General features: G+C 56.4%; 7 protein-coding genes across 7 annotated transcripts; 4 read left to right on the forward strand and 3 right to left on the reverse strand.

Moving 5' to 3' along the window:
• Positions 1 to 1,078: 1,078 nt before the first annotated feature.
• On the reverse strand, positions 1,079 to 3,054 carry B0T15DRAFT_102605 (uncharacterized protein). Its single transcript, XM_062861381.1, has one exon. It carries the CDS (start codon positions 2,866 to 2,868, stop codon positions 1,084 to 1,086), a length of 1,785 nt encoding a protein of 594 aa, XP_062724022.1. The 5' UTR covers positions 2,869 to 3,054; the 3' UTR covers positions 1,079 to 1,083.
• Positions 3,055 to 4,768: 1,714 nt separating this feature from the next.
• Positions 4,769 to 5,502, reverse strand: B0T15DRAFT_102625 (uncharacterized protein). Its single transcript, XM_062861382.1, has one exon. It carries the CDS (start codon positions 5,390 to 5,392, stop codon positions 4,976 to 4,978), a length of 417 nt encoding a protein of 138 aa, XP_062724023.1. The 5' UTR covers positions 5,393 to 5,502; the 3' UTR covers positions 4,769 to 4,975.
• Positions 5,503 to 6,659: 1,157 nt separating this feature from the next.
• B0T15DRAFT_392199 (Endonuclease/exonuclease/phosphatase) lies at positions 6,660 to 7,535 on the reverse strand (the record flags this gene model as incomplete). Its single annotated transcript, XM_062864618.1, has 1 exon — positions 6,660 to 7,535. The coding sequence occupies one exon, from the start codon at positions 7,533 to 7,535 to the stop codon at positions 6,660 to 6,662; it is 876 nt and encodes a 291-aa protein (XP_062724024.1).
• Positions 7,536 to 9,419: 1,884 nt separating this feature from the next.
• B0T15DRAFT_102684 (uncharacterized protein) lies at positions 9,420 to 10,400 on the forward strand. The gene has a single exon (XM_062861383.1). It carries the CDS (start codon positions 9,530 to 9,532, stop codon positions 10,382 to 10,384), a length of 855 nt encoding a protein of 284 aa, XP_062724025.1. The 5' UTR covers positions 9,420 to 9,529; the 3' UTR covers positions 10,385 to 10,400.
• A 1,650-nt stretch (positions 10,401 to 12,050) lies between these two features.
• On the forward strand, positions 12,051 to 12,847 carry B0T15DRAFT_102699 (uncharacterized protein). The gene has a single exon (XM_062861384.1). It carries the CDS (start codon positions 12,333 to 12,335, stop codon positions 12,783 to 12,785), a length of 453 nt encoding a protein of 150 aa, XP_062724026.1. The 5' UTR covers positions 12,051 to 12,332; the 3' UTR covers positions 12,786 to 12,847.
• A 2,886-nt stretch (positions 12,848 to 15,733) lies between these two features.
• Positions 15,734 to 17,451, forward strand: B0T15DRAFT_102711 (uncharacterized protein). Its single transcript, XM_062861385.1, has one exon. It carries the CDS (start codon positions 15,924 to 15,926, stop codon positions 17,316 to 17,318), a length of 1,395 nt encoding a protein of 464 aa, XP_062724027.1. The 5' UTR covers positions 15,734 to 15,923; the 3' UTR covers positions 17,319 to 17,451.
• Positions 17,452 to 18,905: 1,454 nt separating this feature from the next.
• On the forward strand, positions 18,906 to 25,038 carry B0T15DRAFT_102725 (uncharacterized protein). Its single transcript, XM_062861386.1, has 2 exons — positions 18,906 to 22,392; positions 22,452 to 25,038. Exons 1-2 carry the CDS (start codon positions 19,120 to 19,122, stop codon positions 25,023 to 25,025), a joined length of 5,847 nt encoding a protein of 1,948 aa, XP_062724028.1. The 5' UTR covers positions 18,906 to 19,119; the 3' UTR covers positions 25,026 to 25,038.
• Positions 25,039 to 25,211: the final 173 nt, after the last annotated feature.

Consider the following 25,211-nt stretch of genomic DNA (forward strand, 5'->3'; position numbering starts at 1 on the left):
GCGGCCCAAGTCTCCGGCGGTGTGGCCCACCTGGTATCATGTGATAGTCACAGGTCTTCCATCAAACTTCCTGATAGTAGGGATGGCTTAGTGAGATCACTTGAGGGCAACTCGCTATTGTCGCTCGCATGGCCCAACCAGTCTTCAACGAATCGCAGCCAAATACGGAATCAGGACCTTCAATCATAGAATACCAGATCGCTCTCATCCTTCAAGCATGACCCACGCTCCCTGCGCGCCCAGTAGATACTCTCTCCGTCGGAAGCTTAGGCCTATGAAAATACCAAAACAAGGCATCTCCCACAGAGTACGCGCATGAGGCGGTGACAGGACATAGTGGAGTACAATAAGGCGTCCGTCACGGGTATCAGGTGATGAACGGGTGATCTCAATCTCTTGGTGAATGATACGGATAAGGGAATAACCGGAGACACCAGTGTGCCGTCCCCTATGGACTCGTATACGACGTCCCAGCACTAGAAGCCCCGATCCAAGAAAGGTAGTTGGAAGTGTCCAGGAAAGGCGAGCGTTGGTATTAAAGGCGAAGCTGCTTTTTTCCCATGCCAGCTAGGTTTTTTGGGTATAAGCCGCTTTTGTCTCGGGTAAATCTCGAGACATCAATGTAAAAAGAAGGGCTTCGGCCATGTTTTCGTACCATCCAGCATTAACAGCATGCCATCCAATCCAAGGAGAACAAGAATAGTGTGGTATAAGAAACAAGAAAAGCCAAAACAAAAGCCTCCAGTGCCAACGCGTTTGCACAAACCCGCCCCTTAAGTGCTGAGACGGGGGTATACAGCTCACACCGAAGTAGAAACGAAGAGAAGCGTAGAAAGCCAACGCTCGCTCAGATCAGATCAGATACCACCAAAAACTAGAAAAGCGAAAAGATGCCGGCCGTCATGCATATGGAAAGTGTCAACGTCATTATCATCATCTCCTCGGCGTTGGCGGGTCCGCCGTGGCCCCCATTCACCATCATCAGAATCTCATCAGCATCATCTCGTCATCCGTTGGCCGCGAGAACCAGACTGTTGCCATCTCGCACGTCGTCGTTGCTCATATTAGCGTGAATGGTCGCATCTATGTGTGGAAGTACCCATCACCGTGCCGCGATGAGTACGACGAGGGATATTCCGGGTAGGGCGGTGGGAGCGGCGGGGCATAGCTGCTGAAGGTGTCGTACTCCGGGCCAGCATCATACCTCGACGGCGGAGCAACATCGTACTTTGAGAAGGTGCGGGAGTACGACCTTGCGCGCGACCTTGCCCGCGAAGTGGCACGTTCCCGCGCTGCGGGGAAGTCGATCCTGGTACGGCGATCCTCAGGGTCAATGTAGCTCGACCGGTCACTGCCAGTCCGGATCTCGGCGTTGCCACTCCGTGAGCTGATGTTGATCTCAGCTCCGTCCTCGCACTGCATCTCCGCATTGCCGAACTTGAGCACGGTGTTTCCTTTCACGCGGATCGTAAGGTCTTCGTCATTGGGCGCCGTCGACCTCGTGGTGCGGGTCGCAGCCGACTGTCTGTAGTCGCTCTCATCATGGCTCCCCGAACTCCTCGTGGACCTGCTGCTGGCACCACTTCTGCCTGCCTTTCTGAGGGTTTCGGCCGTCAGCGGCATTGGTGGCCCGCCTGACAGTTCATCCTGGTAGTGGGCGGCCTGTCGTATCTTCTCCTCTAGGGCGTTGGAGGAATGGGCTGACTGCCCGCCGTAGTACGAATTACGTCGGCGCCCTTTCGCAGCGACTTCAGTCTGGTAATCAGGCACGTCATATCCTAGATCACCAAAGCTCGGCCGTGAGCTCGGTCGTGGCCGGAAAGGGATGGACTTGGACTCGTAACTCCCAGGCGCGAAGCTCCCTGGTCCGAGCGGCGAAAGGTCGTTGAAGAGGCCATCATCGATGTCTGTCTCGTGGTCGTCAAAATCGCCCCGGTGCCTAGCTGGCGTAGATGGGGAAGGGCGAAAGGCGAGTGCTCCAGGGCGAGCAGAGGCAGGTCGACGTGGAGGAGGAGGAGGCATTGATCTCCTGTCTTCCTCGTTCTTTGACACCCTCCGAGTCGAAGACGGCCTCCGCGCCAGCGCCTGCTCAAAGGGGGACTCTTCAAAGTCATCGTACTCAAGAGCACGAAGAGGTGGGCGAAACCCCATGGACGACTGGGGTCGGGCGGACCCAAAGCGAGATTCGAGCGGGCGGGCAAAGTAGTCGGGCGGAGGAGGTAGTGGCGGTGGCTGTTGCATAACCAGAGGTGCAGCTACCGGCGAAGACGGGCCAAACGGCGGCAGGGGCCCTGGCCCTGGCCCCGGCCCCGGTCCCGGCGCCATCCAAGGACCGGGTGGTGGGAACGAGGTAGGTAGAGAACCGGGCGGTTGATTTGCGTTTGCGTAGAACCGGGCATTTGCAGGTGGCGGCCTGGAGGGGCCATAGAAGCTCGATGGCCGTGACGTCTTGGCTCGGGGACGTGAAATGGCCGGGGTGACGGTAGGGTCGACGCCGTAGTAGGCTGCCTCAATGTCCTTTCTTGACATGCTCGGCGCCGTCTTCGTATGCTTGACGGGGGGTCGTGAGGAAGCCATAAGCGCCTTCTTGCTGCTGGAGACCGATTTATCTCGGTCCTTGCTGGTCTTTTTGAGCGAGTCTCTCCGCGGATGCACCGTGGAATCGGAGTCGGTGACGACGCTGGTGGTCACAGGCGAGGAAGAGCCTCTTCTCGCCTTCTCTCTTCTGGCCCGGCTGGTGTTTGGCTGTTCTTTTGCCGGACTGCTTGGGGCAACCGATGATGCGTAACGAGCGGTTTCCTCGATGATATTCCCAGACTCGTCAACGTCTTCGACAGACGCAACTATTGGCTTTTCTCGCCTCGACATGGCGGTACGAGCCCACGCCCGCAAAAGTGGTGTTGTTGCTGCTCACAGTCGAGCGGGTAAGTCGCTGCAGGAGAGGCAACGATGCCTCGGGTAGGAGACAACCAGTGTCAGGTGCAGCCGTGGCGTGACGGTCCAATGACAAATGCGGTCAGAGTGGCCTAGTTGCCGACAATGCGCGACGTCGGGATGCGAATATCCAGGAGGTGATGTGTCGAGTCTAGCGATAGCGGAATACTCAACATTGGGGGGTGTGGGAGGTTGGGAGTTCGGACGACGGCGGACATGGAATGGCGGGAACAAATTGCAGGTTGGGATGAAGTGTCAGGCTCCAGGGAACAGAAAAGGTGGAGGAATGGGACGGGCGATGAGTTTTATTCCACTGCGGGGGTTGCACCTATGGAATCATTGGTATGATGGAATGTGAGTGGACGGACGGGAGGGGACTGCCAGCAGGGGATCGCTGCTTGGCTCGCCCTGGAGCGAAGGCTTCTTTCACCACCTAACTGGGGAACCGGAGGCCGAGACGCATTTGGAGAGGGGCATCCAGAGGCGTTCTACACTGGTATCGATAACGGAACAATAGAAAAAGCTGACGCTCTCCGCCCGTGGACGGGAACTGGCCGGGCGACGAGCTGACCTCCTCTCCCTGCCGCTGCAACAAGGCGTAGGTCTTATTAGGTGGCTCTTGGCTCGCATTAGGTATAACGTATCTACTCGACTAGTACTCTGTACAATCGAATCGTCGCCCCGACCGCTGTTGCAGCGCGGGTTGAGGCGCTTTTCCTCTTGCTTACCTTGCACAATAGGCCGCCTCCAGGATCGCTTCGAAGTCTTGCGTCCCGGTCCGGGGGGTTGTCGAAGCCGAAAAAGAGGACTTCGGATCGTTGATCGCTCCAGGACCAACCCTGCGACCCTCCACAGACAGATCCAACAAGATCTGCCGACCAGGGCGCCCCGGGCACTCGTCAATCCCCAAGCAGGAAACAGAAGGTGAGGCGGATGAACAGCGACGGGGGGCGCACAGACAACGTCAGCCTACTGTGTACAGTACTATCCGCTGCTGTCTCCTCCACGAAGATTTCTTTCAACGACCTGAACTTTGGAATACGATGGCAGGCCGAGAGTAATACACGTGCATATTGTCTATCCAGGCATGCTCCAGTGCACAGGTAATTAGCGAGACTACCTTAAGAAGGTGCTCGCACGAACGCCGACCTGGGATGGAAGTTCAGGTTGTGTTTGGTAGACATCCTGCGTAAGGCGTCAACCGATGGATATCCCAGTGGAGCCACTGGCTTGAATCGGTCACGCCTGGGGAACACCTCTTGCAGGGCGGGAGAAGGGGACAGGGCACGGTGCTGCTGCCCGGGATTGGGGAATTGCTCTCTCAAAAGGAACCACTGGCCAACCGTTTCCCACTCTTCTCCTTCGCTCCGCCGTCTTAATGCCCGACACTGCTCTTGGGTATCAATTTGCGCGCACACGTCAACGGCGAAGTCCGTTGTCGGAAAACAGACTGCAAGTGGCCGTTCGACAACTGCAAAAGCCTCTTCCGGCAGTTCCTAGGAAGTAGATGTCGCAGAGTGCGGCGGACAGGAATCGCAAACTCAACGACGGGACGGGATCCTACTAGCGTAAGCTAACTTGGCCCCTCGAGATTAGGGAGGGCACCGCAGAGACGAGCCGCGGACTATCAGGCGGGACGTCGAATGTTGCCTTGCGAATGAGAAAGAGTGAGGCATCCGTCCGCTCGCTCTCCAGACAACCTACGTCAACCCAGCACACCATTTCCGTTGGTGCCATTGGAGCCACCAAGTCTGGAATGCAGAGTCATGCAGCCACAGCTTGCCCGGGGCTTCTCATAGGGCAGCAGATCGGAGGGGGACCGTCAAAGTGTAGGTGCCCCGTTGATCTCCAGAGTTCCTTTTAATAACCTTAGTACATACCCTATGAATGATGCCGCCATCCCTCAATTATGACGTTGAGCTGGTGCTGTTCCCAATCCGCGTCATTGGCATGGTCGAGCCGTCGGCATCGGCCTGGCAACACAAGGGACACGGCAGTACCGAGATTATAACTAACGTTACGATGTTACAGGCGTTTCGGGTCAGCGTTGCCTTCGATGCTCTGTTGCCCCGGCGACCCCAGAGCACCAACTGAAGATCATTCCATGCGGGATATTTAGAAGACGTACCACAACGGGCGATTCGAATGTTTCGGGAACTGCTGACAGGTATCGTGGCGCGAACAGAACGCCGCATGTAGCATGCAGCGAATCTGTTTTGGTGGTTTCATTTTCGCTGACTTCATCCCATTGGCCTTGCGCGTCTCGAGTTGAGCAGTGGGAGCCAATGGTCCCCGAATTACCTACACCCCATCCAACCGGACTGCGGAGGTGGTCTGGCTGGACGTCGGTCGGGATGATCCCACCCCGCGCGCGGGAGGCTTTACACAAAGGCACCAAAAGGCTGATCATGGCCGTCGCAGATGCGTAAAGGAGCTGCATATCATGCCGCATCGCCATATCGATCAAGTGGCTGTGATTACGCTGGGCGTCCGCCTCCAGAAACCGGATCTCTCAAGTGGGACTTCGGAACGGCCGCTCGCTGCCATCGAGGGGCCAGTGAGTCAAACTCGCGCCCAGGAAAGGGGAGAGGGTTGGCTGTAGTCCAGATCAGTCCCCGTGGTGCATTTTTCCGGCATCCAAATGCATTGTGCTTCCCGATGACCTTGGTGTTGTGCGGGTCATAGGTGGTGAATGGCGTTCGTTGAGGTGCTGCACGGAAGCTGACGCCAGACAAACTTGTTCCCGTGACATTCATTCCACCGAGGCCAATGCCACTCACTGGGCGAGAGCAGGGGTTGCGGCGAGATTGCCGGCCATGAGTACCGACTGGGTGTCACCACGACCGAGCCCACGAAGAGCCGGGCTGTATGTACATACAATACGTAGGTAGACATTGCGTTGACATGTTCTGGGTGCCGGATTCGATGTGTTTCGCACCCGGAATGAACCAGATCTGCTTGCCTGGTTCTAGAAACCTGACTACTATGTATTGTGAAGGAGCGAAGTGTATCTCTCAGTCCCCCGCATTAGACGAGAGACAGGTAGGTAGGTGCCTTCCGGGTGCTGTGACTGTCTGACAGTCGACCCGTCTCGTCGTCATCTTTCAGTCCACACCGCCATTTTGGCACTCCCTTCGCGTCTTGCAAGTGCGTACCATGTCCTACTTCGAGCAACGTGACACTCTATCGTAAAATATGCTTCTCGTTCTGACAACGAGGGCGGAGAGGGGAGCATCGATCGAGAAAATCTGGAATCCTCAGGAGATCCTTCACAGGCCCAAGAGGGAGATAAGCTCAAGGGTAGATGCCCGGATTATAGTTGACAAGGGTAACATAAGACTCTGCTGGGATTTCTTTTTTTTTTTTTTTTTTTTTTTTTTTTTTTTTTTTTTTTTTTTTTTTTTGGGGGTTGGGTGGGGGGGCGGGGGGGGGGGGGGGGGGGGGGGCCAGTCGTGTCTAGATGCTGGCGTACGCTTCGAGCAGCGAGACCCCTCTCTTGATGTAGTTCAGATGCACACGCCAGCGTCCTGACTTCCACCACCGCTCCATGTCGCCACTGCCGTGTCTTGGTGCGATGAGCACGGCGAGCGACGGGAATGCTCTAGATGGGCGCCGCAACAGACACCACTTTTGTGTGTGAACCTGAGGAGGGACTTGGATGAATCTGGGTTACCAGTTGGCGAAAAGGATGAGCGCAAGGGGAAAGCACACTTCCTTCCCCACCATCAGATGGCCGGCTTGACCGGTACCTCTATGTCTGCGACCACGGGCCGGTGATCTGAGAGATAAACTTCATCATCAAACTTGTTGGAGGGGATGCCGAAAGTCGAAAAACGAAGTCTCGCGGCGTCTCGTACGAAAAGGAAGTCTATCCGTGCTGGTCGCGAATTCGGTTCTCCAAAAGACGTGTACGTTATTTCCCGGTTGCCGTACTTTGCATCTTCCGCCACAAGCCGGGAAATATCGCTCATCCTGGAGCCCGGCTCGGTCAAGATCTTGTAGGCTTTGCCGGTTGGAGTGCTGTTGAAGTCGCCACCGAGAAACAGCGAAGGGTGTGGTGCAGAGTCGGCTATCTCAGTCCAGCTTTTGGCGAGCGTGAGTAGGAGGCGGGAGCTCTCTTCGCGTGCAAGCACGCCTCTATGGTCAAGATGAGTGCTCATGAGGACAACAACAGTCCCTGTATCCCGATGGCAAAACGAGCCCACGGTGACGATCCGCTTCAGAGCAGCATCCCAGCCTCTTGATGGTACATGCGGAGTCGGAGAGAGCCAGAACGTCCTGCTGCGCTCGCACTCCCAGCGATCCGCTCGGTAGAAGATTGGCGAATATTCTCCGGCCCGGTCGCCATCCTCCCGTCCATTCCCGGTATGATCCCATGACAGACCTAGGCGCTCTTGAATGTCGGTGAGCTGAGAATGCAAAACTTCTTGAAGACAGACAAATGCGGAGTCATGTCCAGAAGTAAGGAACTTGAGCTGTGCACAAAGCCTTGGACAACGAATCTGCCATGTTTCCTCTCCTGGGACGGGGCTCTCAGTGGCGTACCGAATGTTCAGCGTAATGAGTCGGATTGGAAGCGAGAGGTGGCTTGACTCTGTCATGGTTGCCATAAGGTTGCGACACGGTACGCATATGTACAGTACCACTGACAAACGAGCGGACAGTACCAGCGGGCGAACGGCTTGTCCTCGGATCTAGGCGCTGTGTTCTATCCGTACTCGGGACGATTGCAGTCAATGGAGTAGGTGGGCGAGTTGTATCAACGGATACTGAACGACCCTCATTCGCACAGATATGATACGTAGGCAAACAAGATGCGGAGCATTGCTGCGAGTCTGGAGCCGCTTCCGTACCGAAGTATTGGCTTTTGAATGCTGCTTCCGCTGCAATTACCCCTGTAGATGCAACTGTGTGGACGCAGGAGCCTAAGGTAATGTATGCGGCGATTCGAGATTTGCGCTGTGATGTTACGTCCTCATCTGCAAACGACATGAGGCTCATTGAGCCCACGTTATGGTGTTTGCGAGAGTGCTGAATGCGGATGCCTGGGCCTCAGCTCGCGACAAGAGAGTTGTACCATAGTACGTGAAACTGCAGATCTTGGTGAAATGGAAATCGCAAATCCCCAACCGTCTCAGGTCAGAAAGCTGCGTTCAGGTTGAGGATGCCTGTTCTGGCTGCTGCAGCCCAACTTGAGGATTGGATCAAGAAAGTTGCGTCATAAATGTGGGACTTGCTGGTGGAGTCATCCCCAGTGATAAGTGTCATCAGTTCACATGCACTATCATGTGAGTGACCCTATCACGGAAGAAGACGGACCACGTCTCCAAACAGTCAGCATCTCAGCATTTGGTGCCCTGCGGCGAGCGCGTATTGGACAGACCGCGCAGTCAGTGGCACAACAACTCAGTGCGGATCGCGATTTGTGAGATTGGCATGCAGCGCGATGCCGCTCTTGACTCCTTGAGGCGCGGGTGCCTCCTGCAACCGAGATCTGTTGAAAATGTGGCAGTCACCCGACTCGTCCACTCACCCGTGTCGTATCCGTTCTATCCTCATTGATTGCGCGATCTGCGTGCAGGGCAATTTACGACGAAGGTGGGTAGGAGAACTTGATCATTTGTCACCGACGCGAACTTGATGGATGCACAATGCAGGTACATCGTGAGCTCTCACCTTCCGATGCAGGATGGCCGGATGGTCTCTGGGAGCTGGGAACGCTGAGCAATCTGACCTTGCCTAAGCTCCATCATCACCTCCCCCCAGAGTTCCATTTAACTACTCCGAAAGCAGACTGGCTACCTACCAAAGTGCTTTGCCAAGTGCCATTTTCCCTTTTGGAGCACCGGGTAGTCAGATGCCAAAGATAGTGGTGGTTTGCAGTTCTGGGCCGGTCTCAGCTCAGCCTGCTGAACGCCGTCACGCGTCGAGTCAGAGCGGTCGCTCACGACTTAAAACCCCACGAGACTCGTAATCGAATTCCGTCCTTGCCGGGCTTATTCCTGATATGGCAGCCTTTTCAAGTATTTTCAGACATATCACCCCCATCAGCTTCCAGTGTCTGTCATTGTACTTGGAAACTCGCAACCTAAGGGGGTGGGGGTGGAGGATTACGGTCGGTCCACTCACACACAAGTCGAAGAAGTTGGAGAGAGGACGCCTTGTGTTGCCCCGCAGAAATCTGAGACTTATCACCTTGGCTGACCGGTGACTTGACCGAAATGGTGGCTGGGACAGCTCTTCTCTACCGATGGTGGGAAGGCTGCCATTCGCGCCTGGCCGGGCATAAGTTATATTTGCTTGGTACGTCGTTCTCTCAACTGGCCACCTCCTTCCGCCTCTCCTCTGCTCTCCCACCTCATGTTGCACAGCATCAGGAGACATCAACTCTTTCTTACATCTCTATTCCGCCCGCTTCTGACAACCCTATCTGAGCCGGCGAGGCCGGCGAGGGTTGGCTTCCACTCTGTCACTCTGTGTTCTCGGGCGGTCGTACTCCCGGTATTTCTTCACCGCCGCGGTCTCCTTAAAGACAGCCCGATACCCCCTCGCATCACCTACCCTGCCTTGGTCCTCCAGGCGGGATATCAGCAAGATGTCTAGCTCAAGGTCCTCTTCACAGTACGGCCGGGACACGTGGGTGCCAGGACAGGCCGTCCTACAGCCCACTATCGGACACGATGCTAAGGTTGAGGACATGGACCTGGACAGCATGGATGAGCATCCAATTATCTACTTTCTGACCCCTGCCCCGTCCTCGTATTGCGATGATTCAGCCATGGACTTCGATATGGAGTTCGACGCCGGGATCGAGGACGCCAAACACTCGCCTCAGGTCGTACGAAGCGTCAGCCCGTCGAGCCTCGGGGGGTTCAGCCGGCCACCTCTCCACCCTCCCACGCCGCCGAGGTCACCAGCAACTCCTGATTTGGAGTCGGACCTGTCCGCCACGCCGGACGACAACGAACAATATGACTACATGGTTCCTTCTTGGCCGCCCAGGCCTGCGAATCCGCCTGGTCTACCCCACCACCTCAAAAAAGACAAATTCAGGGGTGCCCCAAAGCAAGACGATAGGAAGACGCACGGCTTGTCACCGCTGTCATCAACTCGGTCCCTACGTGACTCAACCCGGGGCCGCGCCGTGACAAAGTCCGGTGCGAAACCCTCCTCGGCCTCGACGGGGAGCAGCGCCGCTCGGATGAGACGGCCCCCGGGCACCCCTGCCCGTCTGTCCGCGCATGCGTGGCGCGAGCCGAGCCCAGACGTCTGGTCCATCGAAGAGGAACCTGAGCAGGAACCGCATAACGAAGTGAAGGATGGCAGTGCCACTCGGTACGGAACGACAACAAGAGCGGTAGACATCCCGGCTGCAAAGCCAAAGAAGAAAGTTCGGTTCGTGCTGCCGGCCATGGACGATGACGATGACGGTAGGGGCGTTCAGCATTGATTCGGCGTATGGGTGGATCATTCGTGCATTTTCTACTGCATATCATGGTGTCCAGTTTGTTCTCGTCTCGTATCTATCCCGGGGTTGGCTTGCAATGGTCGTTCATGGCTTTTTGCTTTCTCTCGGGCATCCACTGGAAAGGGATCGGTGAGAGAGATTGCATGACACTGGCTAGGTGCAGGTAGTTGGGTAAGGTACACAAGTACCGTAATCAACTCGGACATTGTGTTGCATTGTCTTTCCTCTAGCACATAGCAACTGGCACTGCCGCTGTGAGGTGATAGCTTGATTCATTTACCTTGAACTTGAATAGAGAACAGGAATGAAACTCACACCATTACACGCACAATCCCTCTCTATCTATTGATTTATCGCCTTCCCTCGGCTGACTCGAAGTCCGCGAAACGCCAACCAACCTTCCATCGTGGTGTTGAGTACTAGTAATTATTGAAGGAAGATGTGGCGGTCAACTCCATACACCTCACAATTTATCAATGAAAAGCATCAGTTTCGGCATTTGCTCTCCAGAGCCAATCTCTGTCGTAGAAGCAGGTGGATCTTGCTTGTACTTGTACTAGAAGCCACCATAGGTGGTTACCTTAATGGGGATAAAATTTACCACAGCAAGTGTTGACCGCCGACCCCGATGCACGGCACATTCTGAAAGGGTGGCGGTAACACACTGACACTGGCTACCTAGTATCTAGGTAGGTAGAGTCAGAATCAAAAAGATCAACATCCATGGAATCCGCAGATGGAAATGTTCCTTGTTCGCACTTGCCACTACCACTATGACCGTGATCACAATGGACATAGTAACGACAACGGCGATTATAACGATAGCGACGGGGGCAACGGGCTACCTAATTAGGCATTCACCGACCCTATCCCCCTCCCTGACATGTTAGGGAACTACTAGTAGGCGGAACATGCAAGTGCTGGTGGCCGTTTCACCAACGTTGTAGTCCAGATTTCTACCTTAGACCTGATGTGGCACTGCCGCCGCAGGCCCCGGCGTTAGAGGAGGGGCGCAAGCGTGAGGTATGTTCGTGTGCAATGTATGTAAGGTACATCAAGTATATATGCCCGGGCATAGGTGGCTATTTCCTAGAGCATCGTTCAACAGCACAGCTCTGATCTTGTCATCCGTCTCGATTGAAATGAGGATAATACTATGCTGTTGCTAGTAATACTAATTCTCAGGTTACAGGTATAAGTACTGCCAAATCCGTGTTCAGTATTTTAACTACCTTACCCATCTGAAAACAACGTCACGAGAGAACCAGTGCCAACTAAGGTACCTTATCCTTATCCCCGCGGATAGTATTAGATACTTGAGGGCAGCAACTGCCCATCTGTACTATGTGCAAAACTCTGACTTGACTACACCGCCGGCATGGAGGGAATATGACTCCCCTACGTTCCTTACCTACTTGTCTAATCCCTAACAGCTAAGTGACATGCTTGGTCTTCCGTATAACTCCTTGGCCTTACTGACTACGCAGTGGCCAAAATGTATCGCAGCGAGTCTGCACTTTACAGTCTTGGCACCGCGTTCGCAGCTAAAGATTCCCAGGTCAGCAGACTAACAGCTTCGCCACCGTGAACGTAGACATGCAATCGGTGGAGACTGGGCGGCGTAATAAGCCCTCGTGACTTCTCCGCGTTGCCATGGCTGCCACACGTTTACATGAGGTAAAGTTTGGGCAAGTTACCTTACGTGTCGCCACACAAGCATGACGATTGGCGGCATTTCTGTTTTCGCGTCGGAAACGTACCTGGGTAAACAGAGACACTTTATCTGCTTACTCGACGCTCGCCCCTGGCTTTCTTTATAATCGAAACAGAGCCACATCCCCCCTCTGATCACGGATCAACATTTTCCTACCTACCTACCTGTCCTCACCTCAAACGAGATCCAGAACCCTACAATTCGCACACTAGCACCATGGCACACCGTCTCCGAGACTGGCTAAGACGCCATCTGGCACTGCATCAGCCATCTCATACCACGTCTCCTGCAACATCTCCTGCAACATCTCCCGCAACATCTCCCGCAACATCTTTAACGGCACCTCCGTCCTACCAAGAAACCACATGCCCTATCCAAATTGATGCGCTCCCAGACTTCGACCGAGTCCCCGATCGAATTCCTTACTTTAGCATACTCCCATTTGACCCGGATGCCCCAGTTCCGCACGACTTAGCTGATGTTGCACGCTGGATCGCCTCTATCGCTGCGAGCGCGGCACCAGGCACAGTAGTGGCCGTTGCCGCTGGTTGCGCAAACATCGTCGCAACTTTGGCGTATTGGTATGCCACGTTTTCATATCAACGCGGAGAGGCAGGTACTCCGATGTCCACGTCAGCGGTAGTCAATGGTCTTATGTTAGGCTACTGACTGGCACCTGGCCATAGGAGCCTTGACGGAGTCAGCGCCTGTATGTTCGGAGTCGTTAGGTAGATGCAAAGGCATCGGAAATCACCGGTCCATGCTGCCACGACTGCTCGCCGGGTTGCCAACCTAGCCCATGCAACGGCACGACTCATTGCCAATGGTGTCGCTGCGTTGGAACATACGCAGGACACGGACGAAGAGAACAATCAAGCATGCCATCTTCCCGACAGAAGCAGGACACTGACGGACACGGTGACGAGAGATCCCATCGTCGCTAGGATTGTCGCCGAAACTGTTGCTGCTCTTACTGCCGCCGCTCAAGATGTCGAGATCGTCGCTCCTCTCCATCCAGCTCCGCCTCAGCCGCCGCATCAAGTCCCAACTCGCGGGAGAAGCCTGCTACCGTCTCAGACGATCATGGTCCATAAGAGTCGCAGGGCTTTTTTTTAGGGGAGTCGCCACCAAACCTGGCCATCGTCCAACGATTCGGAGACCCTGTCGCAATCAAACTAGGTAGCTGAAATTGAAGTTCTTTGGACAAACCTATACTATCTTCCGCTTAGCTTTTGGTATACCATGCTCCGGAATTGCATTTTGCGGCCTGCCTCTAGGACACCTAGCAAAAGCTCGCTAACTTCCGGTGAAGTACCCATTTTTGCGATTGGGATGTGAATTCGTGGGCAGATGGTACAGTCCTTCACTAATATCAAGAAAAAGGAGAAGCCGAGAAGAAGATAACAATCTCAATCCGACGTGCCGTCGCGAATAGATACGATACAAGTGACCAGAGACACTACAAATAAGGGAAAGAGCATAACCTGTCGGTGACGAAACTGTCAGGTATTCGATCAATGTCCGTAAAATAAAAGTGTCCAGTCATCTAAATGGAAACAGCGCGGCGAAAGGCCCAGAAGGGCCATTTGAATTCTCGAGAACTTGAAGTTCAATGTGCCTGTCCCAAGCTGAAACGGAACCGCTCTTTCCTCTTGACCGTTGGCTTACGGCATAATGAGGAAGGTGCAGAGACAGCTTAAGTCGGCCGGTGTGGACTGCTCGTCAGTCGCAACTTCCCTTCCAGGTTATACTAGAAGTAGAAAGAGCCATAGCTGTATGGCCTTCATTCTGCTTGACAGATCAAATTTTCACTCAACTTGAACCCGTTGGCACCTCGTCCTGCTCGTCGTTCTCACGCCTGCAGAGTCCTTCGAGTCTTCAATTTCAAGCACCGGTCAGAGACGGATCTCCCTGCCGCTGTTCAAAGGTTTGAAATCCTCGCATGATACTTCTATATGTTTGCCGTACATCTTTAGGGTATCGCTGATCTTTCTTCAAGCAGTCGCATCCAAACCCACCACCATGGACGCCGGAACGCTTTTTCCTCTTTATAGCCTCCCGACCATGACCAGCACTATCACCACGGCGGCCAGCAACACAATCACTATCATCATCACCCCCACCGCGGCAACCAGCACCATCACCACCACCGTCACCAGCACCATAACCAGCACCGCCACTGTGTTGGCAGCAGCAGCGGGGGCGACGGGATCGACAGACGTCGACCCCGTCGCCGTCTTAGACATGGTCGCAAACTGGGCCTAAGTGCCCTACCTAAACTCCCTCCTCGCGGGCTGCGGAGTCAGTCTCTTGACATTCCTCCGCCGCAGGTGGCGCCGCCGGGGCAGACAACTGCAGCAGGAAGAGGAAGAGCACGAGCTGCAGCAGCGGGACCGGGTTCTCATGATTCTCTCTCGTGAGATTTCCCGTGAGTGTCGCTCCGCCATGCACACCACCATCCAAGAGCTGGGGGTTCTTCCCCCACAAGGCATAGACGGTGTGAAGTGAATTCGAGAATTAACCGACAAGGTTACTGGGAAGGGGATGGCCGCGGCGGACCTTAGCAACGTCATACGAGAGTTGGGATTTTAATTTTCTTTTTTCTCTTTTCCTCTGGCGGACACACACGTGGATTGCTCTGAGAACAACAGACTGAGACCTAGGCGGCTAGGCGAGGGCGTATGGGTATGACCGTTGCGTAGGCACAGTACAGGAGCGAGGCGCTGCCCGGATCATTTGTGCTGGCTATCTTCTGCCTGGCCAGACTTGAGGCTGCTGCTCTGAGGTGCGCTTGGAACTATCCGGTAGCGGGGTATGTATGGCAAAAGACGGGAGGTGGCAGAATGAGAGAATTGGCGGGCTTCTTCTGCGAACAATCGGTCTGCACAGTGCACACCCAAAGAGCGTCCTATGTGATGATGGCCCTGCCCCGTTCTCCTTATTACTCAACCGAGCTTCTTCACCACTCCAAGCCCCAAATGCACGGTGACGGAAGTAGTATGGCATTTCATTAGCATTACAATGCGGATGTCCCGAATAGCTAGATTGATAGGATTCATAGTCTGAGGTCGTTTCTGGTGGTCAATTGATTTCTGACATGCCGAGCACGGCAATGCAAGATCCCCAGCTGATCTTCGGCGGTTTCCTACACAGTAGAGCCTGGACGTGGAAATGGGTCTCGGAGCGAACGGAGATCCGTGTGGAGACCGTGACCGCGAAGCGGGGCAAGGTGGACTTCCGCCCCGCGCCGCGAATTCATTGGATGAGAGGTTGCCCTGGCGTTGCTAGGCAGCGAGGTTTGTTTATGGACGTCAACCTCTGTGTACGAAGGATTGCAGAAATAGCGAACGTTATTAGTGACAAGTGTAGGAGGGCCGACGAGAGCATAATTGAATGTACATGGTTGTCTAATCAATCCCAAGGCTGAGTTTGAAGTTTTGGCTAAGGTACCGCAGTCGCCTGTTGCTGGTCTCTGTTGGCGGCCCAGCCTCCCGACCCTGGGCCCCAACCTCCCGGTTTCTGGGTGAACCAGTCTTGACCACAACACCATCCTGCTGCAACTGGTCTTCTCCGTCATTCTACCAACCAGCCAACAGATATCCAACTTTATAACAAGCGTCTGAATCCACATTCGCCCGTAGGGCTCTATTTTGTCTCGTGTTGAATTGAGCCTCTTTCCAACCCACGGCAACTGCATCAACAATCTTTCCGTCTCGATTGGCTGGTTGACCAGCAAGAACCAGCCAAGCGCGAGCACCGGCAGACATTCTACAGGGACACTTGAAGCGGTAAACTCCCCAGGCCACCATGCCTGCGATCATCAGCAAGCTACTGCGCGCCCGGTCCGATGCCGCGTCGCTGGGCCCGCTTGCTGTTCGCTCGATTCTCCTGGCCCGAGATGCGACCCCAGCAGAAAATGATCCGTCCAAAGGCGCCCTCCGTCCGCAGGAAATCAACAACAATGCTGTCTTTGCAATCTTCGGCCTCTTGGGTGCGGGCTTCGTCATAGGTGGCATTTGGTTCTTTTTCTGGGCTAAGAATGGCGGTTTCTACTTCAAGAAGGGTGATTGGGATGACTACAAATCCACGGTACTCCGGCGCAAGGGTCCCAACGGCACCATCTACTCGGATGCCACTCCCAGCACTATTCTCGGCGGCGGAAGTGTCTACAAGGACGTGGACGACGGCACAACTACCACGGGAGACGACCTGACCACGGTCGTGAGCGCTACGACAGGCATCACGGGTATTACCGGTGGCGTCTCCGACTTCTCTGGCCGTGAGAAGCGTCGCAAGAAACGGGAACAGAAGGAGCGCGAAAAGGAGCGCCGGCGCGAGGAGAAGGCACGCGAGAAGGAGGCGAAAAAGAAATCGCGGCGCAAGGTCGGGGAGGATGGCATCATCGACGAGGAAGCCGAAGCCCAGGCACAGGAGCAGCTCCGCAACTACCGTCACGAGAAGCCCGCCCGCGTCGGGGGCATCAATCGCGAGTCGGATGCCTCCACTTGGGACGGCTCGACCAACCCGAGCTGGTCGACCATGAGCCCCAGCCACGCGGGCGGTGCCGACAGCGAGGTCACCTCCGAACTTCTCGAAAACCGCCAGCGCACGCCCACCAGCACGCCCACCAAGAAGGACGGCAAGGGTGGCGGCATCCGCAAGGTGTACTCGACCGCCGACAAGAACGCAGTCCGTGAGAACGAGCGCCTCCGGGCCGAGGCGCGCCGCCTGCAGGAGAAGGGTCGCGCAGCCGCCTCTGCCTCTGCCTCCGCCTCCTCCAACATCAAGCGCGACTTTAGCTTCATCCGGGGGGCCGACGAGGCCATGGCGCTGCGGCGCATCGACGAGGTGCCGGCCGACGAGAGCGTCGTCAGTGCCTCGACCAACACTTACTCGGAGAAGTCGGCGGCGGACGAGCACCGGCGCCGCGCCCGCTCGCGCTCGCGACACCGGAGCGCGGCCGCAGCAAGCGATCGCGAGTCGCGCGTGCCGGGTGGCTGGGCGGAGAGCGACGCCGGCTCCACTGATGTCGGCACCAAGGTGTACCAGCATTCGCACCATATCCCGACGGGCTCCGTCGCGGCGTCTTCCGTTACGGGCACATCGGTGGTTGACTATGCAGAGGATAAGAGGAAGAAGAGAGGCGGTGCTGGCGCCAGGAGACATCGGGACAGGCGCGATGACGCGGAAAGCGTTGCGTGAGAACGATGCTCTCCGGTGATGGGACGATAAGGGGAGAACACGAAATGAGTGGTTGACGACGGAACATATGAAGCGACATGAAAGCGAGCAGGATCGTGGACGGGCGTTTGTGGTACACTTAGCCTAGATGCATGTTTGGGTGGATAATGTCGGCAATGACCATTTGTAGGGTACGATGAGGAGTATGTCAGACGATCGCGTCTCAGATAACGGCGCTTGCTTTCCCCGTAATTTCCAGCTGTTTGAGTTTCTGCCGTCAGCGAGTCATGATTCCCTTTGTTCATGCTTACATTGTAATCGACTTCTGTGAACGCCAACCTGAATGTATTGTACCACCGCACTCGGATCCGGCGCCGCTGATCAAGGTGTACACGGAACCAGATACCATCGACAGCTGTTCCCTCTTCAGCCCTCTTCAGGTGTCTTTTCAGTTTAGTAGACATTCTACCTATGTAAGTGGAAATATACGTTCTCCTATGGTCTGCAAGGCTTCCCGTCGGACGCGGCGTACTCCGTTGCACAGTATCTGCTCGGCCTCAAGTGGACCCTGCCGCGGCAGACAAGGGCTTTTGTCCGGCCCGGTGCAACCTCTCCAGGATCTCCACCAGACCGCTCAAGGTTGAGATGATGTCACGGCCACGCTGTCAAGGTTCTGGCCCGCCCGTGAGGAGAGAGACTGCAAAGAGCTTGATGCGGTGAGAGCTGCTTCGAGATACTCTGCCCTAGTCATGAGCAGGTTCTAGGTTGCTGTCCACAAGGTCTCACACGGAAGCAATTGCAACTCAAGCCGGCAAAGGGCGGGCTGCGCGAATGTGCACGGATGGCCTTCGAAGGTCTCAATTGCACCCGATGATTTGCGCAGCTGGCGGGGAGGACGGGAGCCTGAGGTGTGCAGCCCATGCTCCCAGCCTCCCGCCACCGAAGAAAGCCACGGATTTGGTATGGCAGCCCTGTCCAGAGCTGCAGGCCAAGGAAACTGGAAGCAAGTTGCTGCAAAGGTGAGGTGTGGGCGGGGCAGGTCACTCTTACCTCGAGTGTTTACCTTGCAAGCTGCCACCCATTGTTCATCGTCATTGGCACAGCGCGTAGCTTGCGGCGCTGCGTCCGACGGAGGAAGCGTCAGCGCTGTTCGACAGCTTTCGCTTGACCGTCTCCGACACGAAAAAGGCGGCGCAGGTTTTGGAATCCCGCTCCTCGAGCCAACGTTTCAACAGTCATTTCCTCTCGACAATTCTTTTGGTGTTGCTCTCATCATTGTTGCACGACTTGGAGGGTGCTTCCAGGTCACGGAGTACCCCCAGTCCGGAGCTTCGATCCAGAGTCTTTCTGCAGCAATCCGTAAATCGACCAGCCCATTTGACGTTCGAGTTTGATGGCCACAGTGCCGCAACCTCTTTCCTCTGCACACCGTCATCCTCAATTTATCAATTCCAAGCGCTCATGATCAGCCTCATTTAGCCGTGTTCCCCCTGCCGTCTGCTGAACCGCCTGGGGAGCGGACGGATGTGATCTCGACTGCAGATCGTCGGCATGCGGCTCACCTCGGTGAGCGGGGTAGGTTGGTCCCGACCGATCGTCCCGTTACCCTGGATACACACTTGTTGATTTACCCCCTGGTCCCAACCCAAACTGGCATGCAGCACCTAATTGGAGGCTCCTTGCCGTCACAACGGGTGGATGCTTCGTCAATAACCCGACAGGAGGGCTTCTAAGTTCACGTCATACCACATCTCTTCATTACATTGCCGGGCTTGAATAATGCAAGTTGCTAACCTGCCCTCTGTCCTTGTCCTCTAGAACCATGTCACCCGCCAAGGAAGACGAACCACACCCCGCCGACCCCGAAACACCACGGCGCACTCTCGCTGCCAAACACGGAAATGGGCCGGCGACGCCAACAAACACACGAGCTTCGGCTCAAGCACGCGCGACACCGAAGAGCGCCCCCGCAGCTTCCGGCTCAGGCTCGTCCAACAAGAAGAAGCCGGAACCGAGCTTGCTAAACGACTTCTTCCTCGGCCGTCCGTCGCCGGCTCGCGTCGTAGCCCAGCGGGAAGCCCTGAAACAACGCCGAAAGAGTATGGCGGCGGATGCGGCTAACGTGCGGGAGGAATTGCGGCAGGAGATGCGCGCGGCGGCAGTGCGGAGGCTTCAGCAACCCGGCGGCGTGAGGGATCGAGTGAAGGCATGGCAGAAGGCGAACGCGGCGGCGATGAAACAACAAGGAGGCGGGATACCGCACGCCGAGGATGTGGCTACCGAGCCGACCGAGGTTGCTGTTCATCTACCTCCAGAAAGCGTGACGGAGAAAGACCGCGTACGCATCAAGATGCGACAGAAACCGAAGAAGAAAAAGCCAAAGGCTGAAAAGATCGAGGACAAGGAGAACCACGACGACGGGGATGGCGAAGAGACGGAGCGCGAGAACCCCGGTGCAGCCAAGCCGGGTGCAGTGAAACCGAGCGCCGCATCCAAGGAACCGCCGGTTGTCAAACTCGCGCCGAAGAAGAGGATCGTCAGTGACGACAACTGGATGAAGCGCAGGAATGGGAAGAGCCCACCCAGAGCCGCACCAAAACCAAAGGTTGAAGCAAGTCCAAAACCGTTACCGAAGGACTTCTTGCAACGCACGGCCCAGAATCCTTCCGTGCAAAGCAAGATCAAGGACTGGGCCCAGAGAGTGGAGCTTCCTGAGCCTGAACCGCCCAAGGTGAAGAAGTATCGGCACAGAAAGTCCGGGGCGACGGTGACCGTTGAGGAAGACGCCACGAGTGTGGGAGCGTCCGAACCCGAAGTGGTTGTAGCCCCGCCTAAGCCTAAGTCCCCGGTTGATGACGGCATCCGAATCAAGCCTGTGAAGTCAAGGAAACCGAAGTCTAACACCGACGACGGCATTCGGATAACTCCTGTGCGAAAGAAGGAGGCGCAGGATGATGGGATCCGAGTGCGACCAATCGATACCAAGCTGCCAGACGATGGGATTCGGGTCCGCCCCATTGGAAGCCCACGGCCGGATGATGGCATTCGAGTACGGCCCAGCCGGCAGATGCCTGCTGAAGAGACACCTACCCGCATCGGCTCATCCAGGTCGACGTCTGTTGAGACGAGAAGCAGAGTGCCAAGCACGAAACAGGAGCCTCCTTCGCATGATGTGATAGAGGTTTTCGTGGAGCCCGAGACGGAGATTGAGACGCCGACGAGGAGGAAGCCCTCTCGGCGCCGGTCGAGACGACGGAGCCGTAGTCCCAGCCCGATTGTACGGACCGTGGAACCCCCAGACGATCGACATTCCGGGTCGGAAGCAACGCATCCCGTCCCTTCAAGAGTCAACTCCGATGACGAGTCCGAGATGATACCCCCGACAGTCGGAGGGAACAAGTCACTGGCGGATATCCCGTTTGGATATTCGGCATTCAGTGAGCTTGACTTGCCACTGGGCGCTGATGCGCGAACCAACGCCAGGAGGCCGAAACCGCAACAACGGACCCAGAGCTTCAAAGCGATGCCGAAGGTGTTCAAGAAAGTTGTGACAGGCGCGAAGGACATCATTCAAGAGATGGCTGAACCTCCAAAGCCTGTCGTGGCAAACAAACCGCGGAGCATAGAGTCGTGGCTCAACGATACGGTTGACCCGTTCGTCGAATCCACTACTAAAGAAGCTACCGTCAAGGAGGCACACACCTCGGAGTCAACGCCTCAGGTGCAAGAGGACAGTGCGGAGCCGACCCCGGAGCTAGTAAAGTCAACACCGGAGAGCCAGAAGCGCTCGCCATCAATAAGGGCGCCGCCGAAGAAGCGGTCATCATCAATCAAGACGCCAACCGAGTCTCGTTCAAGAGAGACAGTTACCTCCGCCACGCCTGAGAAGCCGGAAAGTCAAGAAACTACAGACTCACAGCGAGAGGATAGCGATGTGACGCCCAAGGGAGTCAAGTCCTCTGGCACTCCACCGGCGGGGTTGAGAAGGAGACGGGCGACTAGAGTCGCCGCATCTCCGGCAAAGTCGGGTGGTAAGAAGCCGTTCCGTGAGCTGCTGAAAGAAGCTTTCCGGGGAGAATCTGGTGGGCATAAACTCCCGCCCACAGTCTACTCTAGCTACGAGACCGACGACAACAGGGGAAGCGATCATGAAGAAGACGACTGGGAGTCCACTGACGACCAACGCCCTTCTGTGGAGCGCAGCAGGGGCCCTGCTTCATCCGACTACTCGTCCGCCCACTACTCGTCTACATATGATTCGACCCTCTCATCTGATCTCACGAGTCAAGATCAGTCCCGAAGGAGACCGCCGACTAAGGGAGTGCATAAGCTATCCACTATTGTGTCGGAACAATCCGGGAACGCGATAGATTCAGAGACACTGTCCGATGTCTCCCAAACAACCGTCACTCAGACGACCGCATTCACAAAATCCACAGAGATCTCGAGACACAAGAGCCAGAAGTCGACCCTCAAGCGCCGTCTCACAAAGCACTCAGATCTGGTCTCGGTGCTCTCGCTGCCGGACAATGGGCAGCTGATCCCACCGAGCCGGTCGAAGAGCATCAAGTCATCGCGCAACCTTCACCGCCGGCCCAGCAAAGCGAGCCGAGACAGGGTCGATGATCTGCTAGACGAGTTTGCCGATGATGAGCATTTTTACGGACGGGAATTGAAGGCTCTCGTTGACGGCGTCATTCCAGTGCTGTTAAGGGATGTCATGAACAGCGAGGCTAGGGATGCAAAGGCGGACACGACCGCCAAATCCGTGATCAACATGGGAATGGCGCTGGAGAAATTGAGGGACTTCCATCGGCGTGTGCCGCTCGCAGATATGGGAGCCCTCCTCTTCTGGTTTGAGGATGTTTCGCCAGTTTATGACAACTACCTGGACGTCTGGCGACTAGGCTTCCAGGGGCTGATCATCAACCTCGCGCCGAAAAGTGGCCGCTTCGCCGACGACGATTCGCTTCTGAATGCACTCCCGCTGAACGAGGACGGCGATGTCGTCGGGAAGCACGGCGAGCGGGTTGACGTTGCGTTTCTTCTGAAGCGGCCGCTGATCAGGGTCAAGTGGATGGTTAAGTTCCTCAAGGTGAGTCCATCCCTTGCCTGCCTCATCCCGAATCGACCTGTGCTAACAAAGAATCGCAGGCTGCGGTGGCAGTTACAGGGTCTCACCAAGCTGAGCATCTGCTTTCAGTCTTCGTGGCCCTCCAGGAGAAGGCGCGTAAGCGGCACAAGGAAGAGACGGCTCGCCTGATGGACGAAGATGCGAACAATACAGACACCACTCGTTGCCGAGATCTCCGGAACTTGCTACCACTTGACGGCGTCATGATGAACCGGACACGCCAAGTCGCCGCATTGGATGTCTTCTCCCTTGATTTAGTCCACTCAAGCGGCCAGCGACTGGGGTGCGAAGTTGAACTCATTTACAGGGATAGCCCGGCGCTCCCTAGCGACAAGGGAGACATACTCATCAGAGAACTTGGGAACAGCACTCGATCATGGCTCCTGTTCCCTCCGGTCCCCAGGCAGAATATTTCCGCCCGGTTGGGTGACGACGACTGCTCGCTCATCGCCATGATACGCGGCTCGCACAACGGGAACGAGTGGTTCGAGCTCCTCAAGCTATCGACCAACAACGAGGAGCAGATCGAGTACTGGCTGCGCGTCTTAGGGAGCCACCCCATGCCGCCAGCAGCTCGGAAGAGGCCGATCAGTATGGTGCTGGAAGTTCCAGCGTCACCCAAGTCGGGAGAGACGGATGTCCCCGTCGGTGAACGCAGCCTGGGCGCTTCAACATTGGAATTCTCCGACAGCGAGAGACCTAAGACGCCGCCGCAATACTACTCTCGGCAGTGCGACGGCGATCCTTTACCTGCTTCTTCCACTAGTCCTCCTCCCGATAGGGCGCCGACCACGGAGAGCTGCCCACAAGACACCGCGGAGGACGAACGAAAGCCATCTTCTCTGGCGGCGCCTGCGTCCGGCATACCAAAAATCGTGAAACAGCCGCCCAACACCACACCGTTTCGTGAGGATGGGGCTCCGCCTCCACCTATCCACCGCACGCTGGGTCCGAAGAGCTCTGCCTTACTCGCGCCTCCCGTGGAAGTGGGTCCCCAGGGTCGACTGAAGCGCCAACGGTCATCGCCACTGAAGCATGAATACCATCCATCCGACGTCTCCTCGGACAGCTCCACCACTGTAAGCGATGACGAGTCCGAATCGTCCCAGCCGTCCAGCGACGACCTGGACGAGGATGAGGTGCCCGACACCATTCCCGGGTACAGCATCAAGGAGCCCGAGGTGACCCCGGCCGCGTCGGCCGTGTCGGAGAACAGCATCACACCGTCCAACTCTGCTTCCCAGGTCGCAGCCGCAAAGCAAGGCAATGCGCAGCCCGAGCGGCCGGTGCAGAAGTTCGTGGCGTGCGTCTCCTACTGGTCCAGCAGGAAGGGCCAGTGGAAGGACATCAACAATGGACAGGCCGCGTCCATCGTAGTGCATCCCGGCTGCATGGAGGTGCACCATCTCAACGAAGAGCGGTCCAATCGACAGGCATACCCGTTGCAGTCGTCGGGGACATCGGAGGTTGACAACAGCAACAAGGACGCCGGGAGCATCGTGCCACTTGTCGTGCTGGTCCTGACTCCGGTGGTGATGATCCGCCGCAGCACTGCGCTTGACCTCGAAGTCCGCAGCCCGGCGTCCCCGGAAGCACGGCTGAAGCTCGAGGCTAGCATGTTCCGCTTCCGTGCGGCAACACAGAACGAGGCCAAGAACCTCTACGAGGCGGTGCACATCAGTCGCCTGAACAACGCGCGGTACATCCAGCTCAGCGAGGAGGCGCGCGTACAATCGTTTGGCCAGATGCAGGCCATGCCAGGCGAGGGCAGCGCGGACGGCGACACGTCGAGCCGTCGGCGGAGCTGGTTCGGGCGCAAAAACAGCTACCGTGCATCCACCCGAGCCCCCAGCGTCTCCCAGGGCAGCATCTCCACCACCATCTCGGCGAGCAGCTTCCTCAGGCGCCTGATGGGTGGCGGCAACAACACGTCCTACAACATCGACGAATCTACCCTCGACAGGCAGCGACCAGCCACAGCAGCCCCGGCGGTCGGCGGCGGCAGCCTGTATACTTCGAGCTCCGGTTCGGGTTCCGGCTCGGGCTCCGGATCGGGATCATCCACCCCGCCTCGCAGCTTCTCCGTCTCCCTGTCCGGCTCAGGGAGCCACAGCCGGTGGAGCTCCGGCTTCGCGAAGCCCTTCTCACCCGAGCAGCCCCTCGAGATCCGCTGCCATCTCAACGTGCAGAACAACCGGTGGCTCGACAAGGGCGACTGCGTGCTGCACATCAGCCGCCCCCCGCCGGGCGTCCGGCAGGAGCTGCCGCTGTACCACGGGCTGGAGAAGCGCGTCATAGTCACGCACGCGACTAAGAAGAGCGGCGCCGGCGGTGGGGACAACAACAACAAGCCGCTCATCCTGCTCGATGCGGTCCTGGGCTCCAAGAGTTTCAGTATGTTGGGCACGAAGGGGGTGATGTGTAGCGTGTGGGAGGATTTGAGAGATGAGGAAGGGAATGTTGGGGTGGCGCGCAAGAATGGCGCCGTCGGCGGGAAGGTCACCAAGTGGTGCTTCCAGTGCAAGAGCGTGCAGCAGGCCGAGTGGATCATGAGATTGCTTACCTCAGAGGTGCCCGGGTTGATGATGGGCTAGTAAGAGGGGCGTCGTTTGCATTTGGATTAGGGATTTTGGGAGCTTTGGGTTTGATGGAGGGGTATCGCATGGTTAGGAAAGGGAAAGGGGAAGGGGAACGGAAGGAGTTGTGACGGAACGGGACTGTTTCGGTCGGCTGGTATCATGGTTTGGATGGGCGATGGGACAAGCGGGCTTATTAGGATC

Source organism: Chaetomium strumarium, assembly GCF_033439665.1.
Source record: "Chaetomium strumarium strain CBS 333.67 chromosome Unknown B0T15scaffold_2, whole genome shotgun sequence".
In the NCBI taxonomy this organism is placed as follows: Eukaryota; Fungi; Ascomycota; class Sordariomycetes; order Sordariales; family Chaetomiaceae; genus Chaetomium; species Chaetomium strumarium.

Bases quoted from the DNA above. Each gene is read 5' to 3' on its own strand.
- B0T15DRAFT_102605 (XM_062861381.1), bottom strand. From the start codon at position 2,868: ATGTCGAGGCGAGAAAAGCCAATAGTTGCGTCTGTCGAAGACGTTGAC.
- B0T15DRAFT_102625 (XM_062861382.1), bottom strand. From the start codon at position 5,392: ATGGCGATGCGGCATGATATGCAGCTCCTTTACGCATCTGCGACGGCC.
- B0T15DRAFT_102684 (XM_062861383.1), top strand. From the start codon at position 9,530: ATGTCTAGCTCAAGGTCCTCTTCACAGTACGGCCGGGACACGTGGGTG.
- B0T15DRAFT_102699 (XM_062861384.1), top strand. From the start codon at position 12,333: ATGGCACACCGTCTCCGAGACTGGCTAAGACGCCATCTGGCACTGCAT.
- B0T15DRAFT_102711 (XM_062861385.1), top strand. From the start codon at position 15,924: ATGCCTGCGATCATCAGCAAGCTACTGCGCGCCCGGTCCGATGCCGCG.
- B0T15DRAFT_102725 (XM_062861386.1), top strand. From the start codon at position 19,120: ATGTCACCCGCCAAGGAAGACGAACCACACCCCGCCGACCCCGAAACA. The intron at 22,393-22,451 runs GTGAGTCCATCC...AAAGAATCGCAG, and splicing joins GGATGGTTAAGTTCCTCAAG to GCTGCGGTGGCAGTTACAGG.